Below are 10,542 nucleotides of genomic sequence, written 5' to 3'. Positions count from 1 at the left end.
ATTCCAGAGCTCAAGGGCTCTCTACCCCACATGAGCCTCAGTCCCCACTGGCTTCTCCTCTCATCTCAGTCCCTGGCTGCCTGCCCTCCCTCCCCCGGAACACCCTCCTCACACCTGGCCTTTGGTCTTCCCTCCTCTCCACCCTCCACCATCCTCTTTCCAGAGAAGGGGCCCAACCGGAAGACCAGTTCATGTTAGGAAATTCTAGCCACGTGAACAAGCCTGAGCCAGGGATTCTGAGCAACTGGTGGCTTTAGGAGAAACTGAAACTTGGCCCTCTGGGGGCGGAGTGGCCACTGGGGATTTAAAGAGCCACCACTTCCTTAGGCCTCCAGAGGGCACTGAGAAGTCACAGCTGCTGAGGGACGACTCTGCTTCCCTGCCTAAGCCATGCACCTCTGCAGGGGCAATGGGCTGCTGACCGGGACAGTGAGTACAGGGGATTGGGGATCGGGGGTGAGAAGGGGAGCATCCCAAGGGTTCTCAGTGCCCAGGCAGTGAGGGCTGCAGTCAGGAGCTCCTAGTCCCAGCTCCATAATCTTAGCAGTGTGACAGACAGCTCTGCATGCCCTTCTCTGGGCCTCACTTTCCTCCCCTGAAGTCGGGATTGGAATGAGTTGTTTCCAGCTCTCACATTGCAGGTCCAGCCTTCGGTTTAGAACTTGACCTCTGTGTACTTGCTCTCCCCTAACGTACCTGGTCCCCCCTCACTACCCTCACAGCAGCCTTTCCTTCCTTCTCCATATAACCCAGGCCGGCTGGCCGTGGTGGCTCACGCCTGTAATCCCAGCCCCTTGGGAGGCCGAGGCAGACAGATAACATGAGGCCAGGAGTTCAAGATCAGCCTGGGCAACACGGCAAAACCCCGTCTCTACTGAAAATACAAAAATTAGCCGGGTTTGGCAGGGCACGTGTGTAGTCTCAGCTACTCGAGAGGCTGAGGCAGGAGAACTGCTTGAACCCGGGAGATGGAGGTTGCAGTGAGCTGAGATTGTGCCACTGCACTCCAGCATGGGCGACAGAGAGAGACTCTGTCTCAATAAAATAAAATAGGCCAGGCTCGGTGGCTCACACCTGTAATCCCAGCACTTTGGGAGGCTGAGGCGGACAGATCACCTGAGTTCAGGAGATTGAGACCATCCTGGCCAACATGGTGAAACCCCGTCTCTACTAAAAGTACAAAAATTAGCTGGGCGTGGTGGTTCATGCCTGTAATCCCAGCTACTCAGGAGGCTGAGGCAAGAGAATTGCTTGAACCTGGGAGGTGGAGGTTGCAGTGAGCCAAGATCATGCCACTGCACTCCAGCCTGGGTGACAGAGAGAGACTCTGTCTCTAAAATAAAATAAAATAAAATAAAAATATTCCCTGGGCCATGGTTTCCCTTGGAGGCTCTGCTCATCTCACAGGAGCCCCATTCACTCTCCATGGGTCCTGTCTCAGCCTTTAGTCTCTTGGTGCCCCAGTGTTACAGTGAGCCTGCCATGGACATGGCCCCAGGGAGCATATGGCCAGGGTGGAGCTGTTGCAGGAGCCTAGGAGCATTCAGAATCTGCGGCCAGGGTGGCCAGAGCCTTGCCTGAGGACCTTACCCTCAAACAACATGCCCCAGAGAGACTTGGGGGAGAGGGCTGGGCTGTGAGTTCTCCAACAGTCCCTCTTGCTCTGACTTTGCAGAGCTCTGGACATTTGGGTAAAATATTTTATCTAAGTTTCATTCACCCCAGGGTACAAGGTGGTCACAACTGTCAACCTTTGAGTCCACTCTTCCACCAGAGTAAACCCTTCATTCATTCATCCTTCGCTACCAGCCCACTGCGATGTGAGCAATTTGAGGACAGGCATTTGTGTGTATTTTGTTTGCTATTGTGTCCCCCTAGCTTATTGCCTGGAACATAGTAGGAGCTTATACATGTTTGTTGAGTAAGTGAATATCTGCTTTGGGCTTGAGCTGAGCTGGGCACAGGGAACATCTGCCCTCATGGAGCTCACAGGAAAGTTCACACCTTGGTGTGGAAATTATGGCAGTGAGAAGAATGGAAGCTGAGCTTTATGCCACGCCAGCTCTGGGCTGCCTGCCGCATGGGCTTTACCCCTCTGCTGTGGTGCTTCCATTGCAGGGATGGGGCAATTGGGTTCAAGAATGTGGGGCTTGGCTGGGCGTGGTGGCTCACACCTGTAATCCCAGCATTTTGGGAGGCCAAGGCTGGTGAATCACCTGAGGTCAGGAGCTCGAGATCAGTTTGAGATCAGCCTGGCCAATATGATGAAACCCCATCTCTACTAAAAATACAAAAATTAGCCAGGCATGGTGGCAGGCGCCTGTAGTCCCAGCTGCTCGGGAGGCTAAGGCAGGAGAATTGCTTGAACCCAGGAGTCAGAGGTTGCAGTGAGCCAAGATTGTGCCGCTGTACTACTCCAGCCTGGGCAATAGAGCCAGACTCTGTCTTAAAAAAAAACAGAAAAAAGAATGTGGGGTTTGAAGTCAGCTCTGTTTGAATTTGAATCTCAGGCTTCCCATCTTCCCTGTTTGCCCTCCCACCCTCCACGTGAGCTATGAGCAGGACACGGAGTGAGGCTGGCATTCCAACACGGTGTGCAGTGCCTGCTCTAGGGGTGCCAAGGGAGCTTCTGGGAGAACAAAGACCCTTGGGAACTTGACTCAAGGGGAAAGACTTGGCTTTACAAATGGCAGGCCAGGATGGAGGGCACAAGGCCTGACCGCGCCCCCTGAGTCCTCTGCCTCGTGCCCCTCAGGACCCCGAGGAGCAGCAAAGGCAGCTGAAGAAGCAGAAGAACCGGGCAGCCGCCCAGCGAAGCCGGCAGAAGCACACAGACAAGGCAGACGCCCTGCACCAGGTGCGGACAACCCTTTTCCTTGTCTCTGACGCTACTTACCGGCCCGGTCACCCCTTCTCCACCCCACCTGTGAGCAGACTTTCCCCAAACTCCTGTATTTTTCTAGGTCACCTGGGTTTGGGATGAGGAAAGGGTCCTGTGGCTGAGATTTGGAAAGTTCTGGGTGTTGAGTACAAACCATGTACCAGGTACACACCAGGATGCAGGGACACAAAGGGTTATCCTCAGCCCAGCCTTGTTCTAAGGTGTCTGCAGTCTAAGGCAAGGAAGACAGGAAGTGCAGGCAAACAGGGAGACCCCAACAATATGGCCAGCTGAGACACTGGTTAAAATGCAGATTCTAGGCTGGTCACAGTGGCTCACGCCTGTAATCCTAGCACTTTGGGAGGCTGAGGCTGGAGGATTGTTTGAGCCCAGGAGTTCAAGACCAGTCTGGGCAATATAGCGAGACTCTGTCTCTACAAAAATTAAAAAATAGTTAGCTGGGCATGGTGGTGCACACCTGTAGTCCCAGCTATTCAGGAAACTGAGACAGGAGGATCGCTTGAGCCCAGAAGTTCAAGGCTGCAGTGAGCCATGATTGCACCACTGCGTCCAACCTGGGCAACAGATTGAGACCCTGTCTGTAGAAGAAAAAAAAAGTGGATTATTCTTCCTCTGCCAGCTCCCACTTCATGAGGCCAGGTGGGGCCCAAGGACCTGCATGGTAATCTGTGATTAACCACTCAGGGGTCAGAGTTCAGGAGGTGGCCAAGACCATACTGTGAGAACTGTGGTTCAGGGTTAAAATGGGCGGGGTTTCCAGTCCCAGTTTCAAGTTGCTTCCTTTACTGAGCTTCATGCTCATCTGAAAATACCATAGATGGTGGCTTAAACAACAGACGTTTATTTCTCACAGTTCTGGAGGCTGGGAAGTCCAAGATCAAGGCGCCGGCCAATTCGGTTCCGGGTGAGGGTGCTCTTCCTGACTTGTAAGTGGCTGCCTTCTCACTGTGTGCTTATGGCCTCCCAGTGCACATGAGAGGACAGAGTGATCTCTTTCCCTTCCTCTCCTTTTTGGGGTTTTTGTTGTTGTTGTTGCTTTTGAGACAGAGTCTCACTCTGTTGCCCAGACTGGAGTGCAGTGGCGCCACTTGGCTCACTACAACCTCTGCCTCCTGGGTTCAAGTGATTCTCCAGCCTCAGCTTCCTGAGTAGGTGGGATTACAGGCATGCGCCACTACGCCCAGCTAATTTTTGTTTTTCAGCAGAGGTGGGGTTTCACCATGTTGGCCAGGCTGGTTTCAAACTCCTGGCTTTAAGTGATCTGCCTGTCTCAGCCTCCCAAAGTGCTGGGATTACAAGCGTGAACCACTGCACCTGGCCCCCTCCTTTTTGTTTTAATTTTTTATTCATTTATTATTTATTCTTTCTTTTTTATGTCTTCATATTCTTTATTTTTTAATAGAGATGGGGGTCTTGCTATGTTGCCCAGGCTGGTCTTGAACTCCTGTGCTCAAGCAATCCTCCCATCTCCATGTCCCAAAGTGCTGAGATTACAGGCACGAGCTACCATGCCTGGCCCCTTCCTCTTTTTTTTTTTTTTTTAGAAGGTCCTGCTCTGTTGTCCAGGTTAGAGTGCAGTCCACGATCTTAGCTCACTGCAACCTCAGCTTCCCAGGCTTAAGCGATCCTCCTCACCTCAGTCTCCCGAGGGGCTGGGACTACAGGCATGCACCACCACACTTGGCTAATTTTTGTATGTTTTGTAGAGACAGAGTTTCTCCATGTAACCCAGGCTGGTCTTGAACTCCTGGACTCAATTGATCCACCTACCTCGGCCTCCCAAAGTGCTGGGATTACAGGCTTCAGCCACTGATCCCGGTCTCCCTTCCTCTTCTTATAAGGACACCAATCCTATCAGATTAGAACCCTATCCTCTATCCTAGGACCTCATTTAATCTAAATTACCTTCTAAGAACTTTATCTCTAAGTGTAATCACATTGGGGATAATGGCTTCGACATATAATTTTTGGAGGGAACACAATAGGGTCCATAGCACATAGGTGGTGGCACTGAGTGGTCTAAAGAGGAGATGAGCAAGGCGCAGTGGCTCACGCCTGTAATCCCAGCACTTTGGGAGGCTGAGGTGGGTGGATTACTTGAAGCCAGGAGTTCGAGACCAGCCTGGCCAACGTGGTGAAACCCCATCTCTACTAAAATACAAAAATTAGCCGCCAAGCACGTAGCTAATTAGGCAGTCCCAGTAGCTGGGATTACAGGGATTTGGGAGCTAATTAGCCAATCTCGGTAGCTGGGGCAGGAGAATTGCTTGAACCTGGGAGGCAGAGGTTGCAATGAGCTGAGGTCATGCCACTGCACTTCAGCCTGGGCAACAGAGAGAGACTCTGCGGGCGGATCATGAGGTCAGGAGATCGAGACCATCCTGGCTAACATGGTGAAACCCCCGTCTCTCCTAAAAATACAAAAAATTAGCCGGGCGTGGTGGCTGTGATCCTGGCTACTCAGGAGGCTGAGGCAGGAGAATGGCGTGAACCCGGGAGGTGGAGCTTGCAGTGAGCCAAGATCAAGCCACTACACTCCAGCCTGGGCGACAGAGCCAGACTCCGTCTCAAAAAAAAAAAAAGAACTTTGAGTCCAGGGCCAAAACAACAAAGAAAAAGGCGATGAAGCCTGAGCTTAAGAACAAATGGGCGTTTTCCCAGAGGATGAAGGTCAGAAAACACATTGGGAACAAATGACACAGTGCTGGCACAGGCGTGGGGAGCAGCAACCTGTAGACCAGGTGAGAGTGAGAACTGGTGCTCAGAATGGTGCCTAGGAGACCCATGCATTCGTTTATTCCTTCCTTCTGGAAATGTCTATTGAGCGTCTCCCGTGTGCCAGACACAGTTCTAAGCACTGGATATAGAGCTGTAGACACAGTAGACAAACGCCCACCCTAGCCTCACCCCACAGGGCTTATATTCTCCTGGGGAAGCCGGACCCACAGACAAAAAGTCCCTCGAGTGGTCAGGATGTCAGATGGTGTTAAATCCTGTCAGGAAAACTAAAACAGGGAAGAGGAAAGGGACGAAATTGAAATTGTCACTCCTTGAGCCTCCTGAAGGTAGCAAATGAATGAATAAATGAATGAGTGAGTGACTCAGTTCCTGGAGGTCTTTGGAGAATTTAGGTGAAGGGTGACCTAATGATACATTTTAGAAATGTCCATAATTCCAGCTGTGCGCGGTGGCTCGCCCCTGTAATCCCAGCACTTTGGGAGGCCAAGGCTGGCGGTCACGAGGTCAGGAGTTCGAGACAAGCCTGACCAACATGGTGAAACCCCATCTCTACTAAAAATACAAAAATTAGCTGGGCATGGTGGTGCGCACCTGTAGTCCCAGCTACTCGGGAGGCTGAGGCAGGAGAATCATTTGAACCCAGGAGGCGGAGGTTGCAGTGAGCTGAGATCGCGCCATTGCACTCCAGCCTGGGCGACAGAGCAAGACTCTGTATCAAAAAAAAAAAAAAAAATTCATCATTCAACGTGCAGAAACCAGTCTGGGAATGGGGCCGGTGGCTTTCAGGCCTGTTAGAACTTTGAGTCCAGGGCCAGGCACGGTGGCTCACGCCTGTAATCCCAGCACTTTGGGAGGCTGAGGCGGGCGGATCACGAGGTCAGGAGATCGAGACCATCCTGGCTAACATGGTGAAACCCCGTCTCGCCTAAAAATACAAAAAATTAGCCGGGCGTGGTGGCTGTGATCCTGGCTACTCAGGAGGCTGAGGCAGGAGAATGGCATGAACCCGGGAGGTGGAGCTTGCAGTGAGCTGAGATCGAGCCACTGCACTCCAGCCTGGGCGACAGAGCCAGACTCCGTCTCAAAAGAAAAAAAGACCTTTGAGTCCAGGGCCAAAACCACATTTTTATGCAAAACACCCTTGCAACTTCTTCTTTCAAAGTGTCCAGAAAAGGGGACGGGAGGTGACTGAAGGAAGTTGTTCAATGTATTCAGCCCTGTGTGAGATGTGGACATAAAATTCTTTCTGCATTTTTACCACTATTGTCATCATAAATGGTTATTTAGAACTGCACATTGATTGTGTCTCAGGGGTTCTCAGAACCGGCATTCAGCAGAATAGAACTTAGTAAATGCTGATTCAGGGATGCAGAATCGAACACACTCGTGCTATCAACCTGTAAAACAATCTCCTGAATCCTCCCACAATGCTCGTAGGGGCGAGTTCTGGGCCCTCAAAAGATCTGGCACTGGCAATAAGCAATCTAGGACAGAATGACATCAAAGTTGCCACGGGAAGGCCCTGTTGGGATTTGCACAGGGAAGGGCGGCGGAAGGGTGTCCAGGCAGAGGAAACAGGAAATGTGGCCAGGAAGCAGAGTTCATGTGAGGGTCAGGAAGGGAGGGGAGAAAGAAAGAAGGCAGGAGAGAGAATACCAGAGGTCTGAGCTGCGGCCACCACACAGGCCTGGAATTCTACCACAGGGAATTTGGTGGGTGCCTCTAAAGGGCTTTAACCTGCAATTAATGACACGGTTGCTGAATGGCTCCTGTGGGCAAGGGAATAGGTGGTTTGGGGGGCACATGGGTTGGAGGCCCATGGAGATACCAGGTGAGAAATGGCACTGGCTCTAGGGCACTAGCGGTGGGATGAAAGCAGGTGGATCTGAGCCCCCTCAGGGGGTGGGACAGGGGAGACTTGGTAGGTGGTTATGAAGGGCTAACCAGAGAGTGGCCAAGAGACCCCACTTGGCTATTCCAATGGTGGTGGCATCTGTCTCCTGAAGTTGAGAACCCTGGAAGGGGCCAAGGCTAATGCAGGGCTCCTGACACTGGCTGAGGTTCCCCGCCCCTTCCATCTGCTTCTCTGCAGCAGCACGAGTCTCTGGAGAAGGACAACCTCGCCCTGAGGAAGGAGATCCAGGCCCTTCAGGCCGAGCTGGCGTGGTGGAGCCAGACCCTGCACGTGCATGAGCGCCTGTGCCCCATGGACTGTGCCTCCTGCTCAGCTCCAGGGCTCCCGGGCTGCTGGGACCAGGCTGAGGGGCTCCTGGGCCCTGGCCCACAGGGACAACATGGCTGCCAGGAGCAGCTGGAGCTGTTCCAGACCCCGGACTCCTGTTCCCCAGCTCAGCCGCTCTCTCCAGGTCCACAGCCTCATGATTCCCCCAGCCTCCTCCAGTCCCCTCTGCCCTCACTGTCTCTTGGCCCCACTGTGGTTGCTGAACCTCCTGTCCAACTGTCCCCCAGCCCTCTCCTGTTTGCCTCACACACTGGTTCCAGCCTGCAGGGGTCTTCCTCTAAGCTCAGTGCCCTCCAGCCCAGCCTCACAGCCCAAACTGCCCCTCCACAGCCCCTCGAGCTGGAGCATCCCACCAGAGGGAAGCTGAAGCCCTCTCCCAACAACCCTTCTTCTGACCTGGGGCTTGCATGTCTGCAGAGCAGGGAGCACAAACCTGCTCTCTCAGCGGCCGCTTGGCAAGGGCTGGGTGTGGATCCCAGCCCTCACCCTCTCCTGGCCTTTCCTCTGCTCGCCTCTCTCAAGTCCACTTCTAACCTAGTCTCTGGAGCTGTGTTGGCCCCTTCTTCGGGCTCAGGAAGCAACCTTAGCACACGGGCCTCTCCTCCCTCGCTACTGGGTGCTGCCCTGCGTGGCTGACCAGCTGGCCCAGGATTTCACAGTGGAAAAGGAAGCCACCACTGATGCCTTCCACTGTGACAGGCCCTGTCACCACCAATATCTTATTTCAACCTCACAGTTGACCTGAGAAATCGAGATGATCACTCCACTTTTTCAGACAAGGAAACTGAGGCTCAGGGAAGCCAAGTGACAAGGCCAAGGTCACGAAGCCTTTCTTGGAGCCGGAAACACCACCCTCTGCTCCTCCTTCTCCTGTCCTGGCCGAGGCATCCTAGGGGCTGAAATCCTGGAAACTGAGGGCTGATGTGAGAAGGTTTGTGTGCTGGGATCAGAGAAGGGCTCTCTGCACTCCTACGTGATTCCAGGGCCAGAGCCCTGCGGTCCCAGAAATCCTGACCAAGCTGGGGCAGGTCCAGAGTCCAAGCCCTGGTGGGTAGAGGCCAAGTAGAAGCCCGGACTCTTGCTTCCTCTAGTAGTGTTTTCAGTGCCAAGAAGCTGAACCTGCAGGCTGGAGTTGGGGAGAGGCCTGGAACAGGCCCTTCTGGGATTTCTACAGCCTGGGTACTCATAGCCACACCAAGGCTTCTGGGACATTCTGCAGGGTCAGCTCTCCAGGCTGTTCCCAAATAGCTCCCTGCCTCCCCACTGCCCCTAAAACCACAGTGGAAGAGCCATTCATCTCATAAACAAAAAGCAAGAGGAAAGAATGAGGAAGGACCCTGTGCAAGGTTATTTTCAAGCAGTGATGGGCTTGCGCCTGACAGCAGGGAGGCTATACCTTTCCTGGTAGCACCCGCCCCTGTGTGGCCCCTAGGCCCCCATTACCCTCAGACCCCACCTAAGCAGTTCCCTCATTGCTCCTTGGCCTGGGCTAACAGCAGGAAGAGCAGGGCCCAGGACCCGGCGGGAGTTCAATGATGGTGTCTGCTTCAAGAGGGTGTTTTGCACTCTGACTCCAGGACAAGCATTCTAAGGGGGATTGGGGAGAGAAACCCTGGCTCTTCACCCAGGTTTCACTCACATGTAAATGAAACACTATGTTAGTATTTAACACATTCCTGGATACTGAACACAAGTCTTGGAACATATGTGATGGAAATAAAGTGTTTTGCAATCTTTTCTGCTTTGCCTAGTTGCTTAAACCTCTGGTTGTAACCTATAGAGTCTTTGAAAGAAGAGAGAATAATAGAGATGGGCAACCCCTCATGAACTGGCTAATTAATCTCCCTCCCATACTACAGATGAGGAAACTGAGGCTCAGAGATGAGATGGACTTGCCCAGGTGTATTAGTCAGTGTTCTCTAGAGAAATAGAACCAATAGAATGTGTGTGTGTGGAGAGAGACAGAGAGATTTGTTTTGTTTTTTCTGAGATGGAGTTTCATTCTTGTCACCTGGGCTGGAGTGCAATGGTGCAATCTCAGTTCACTGCAACCTCCGCCTCCTGGGTTCAAGTGATTCTCCCGCCTCAGCCTCCCGAGTAGCTGGGATTACAGGTGCCCACCACCACGCCGGCTAATTTTTGTATTTTTAGTAGAGGTGGTGTTTCATCATGTTGGCCAGGTTGGTCTCGAACTCCTGACCTCAGGTGATCGGCCCGCCTTGGCCTCTAGCCTGGCTAACAGAGCACTCTGACGTGCCCAGCCTCTGATTTTTAAATTCATTTAAAAAATATTCAGCACCTCTTTTCAAACACTATCCTAGGCATTTGGGATAAAGAAGAGGACAAAACAGACAAAAATGCTTATATTTAGTAGGGAAGTTGGGGCAAGAGGGGTAAGACAAGAAAAGAGGAATCAAGAAGGTCATGGTGGAGAAGGTACAATTTAAAATAGGGTGGTCGCCCAGGCACGGTGGCTCACACCTGTAATCCCAGCACTTTGGGAGGCTGAGGTGGGAGGATCACTTGAGGTCAGGAGTTCGAAACTAGCCTGGCCAGCATGGCAAAACACCGTCTCTACTAAAAATACAAAAATTAGCCAGGCATGGTGGCAGGCACTTGTGATCCCAGTTATGCAGGAGGCTGAGGCACAAGAATTGCT

At 52.5% G+C, this 10,542-nt stretch overlaps 1 protein-coding gene across 3 annotated transcripts; it reads left to right on the top strand.

The window, feature by feature from the left end:
• Positions 1–259: 259 nt before the first annotated feature.
• On the top strand, positions 260–9,620 carry BATF2 (basic leucine zipper transcription factor, ATF-like 2). 3 transcript variants are annotated; one of them, XM_011993526.1, is made up of 3 exons: positions 260–429; positions 2,756–2,857; positions 7,734–9,620. In XM_011993526.1, exons 1-3 carry the CDS (start codon positions 391–393, stop codon positions 8,517–8,519), a joined length of 927 nt encoding a protein of 308 aa, XP_011848916.1. In that variant the 5' UTR covers positions 260–390; the 3' UTR covers positions 8,520–9,620. The 3 variants fall into 3 exon arrangements, with proteins under 3 accessions (XP_011848916.1, XP_011848917.1, XP_011848918.1); XM_011993527.1 differs by having other exon boundaries at positions 287–429; positions 7,737–9,620; XM_011993528.1 differs by lacking the exons at positions 260–429; positions 2,756–2,857 and adding an exon at positions 7,272–7,472.
• Positions 9,621–10,542: the final 922 nt, after the last annotated feature.

The sequence above is a fragment of the Mandrillus leucophaeus genome, unplaced genomic scaffold, assembly GCF_000951045.1.
Source record: "Mandrillus leucophaeus isolate KB7577 unplaced genomic scaffold, Mleu.le_1.0 Scaffold43, whole genome shotgun sequence".
Taxonomy (NCBI): Eukaryota; Metazoa; Chordata; class Mammalia; order Primates; family Cercopithecidae; genus Mandrillus; species Mandrillus leucophaeus.
Note: the sequence above shows the minus strand (reverse complement) of the source record. Positions and strands in the feature narration are given on the sequence as shown.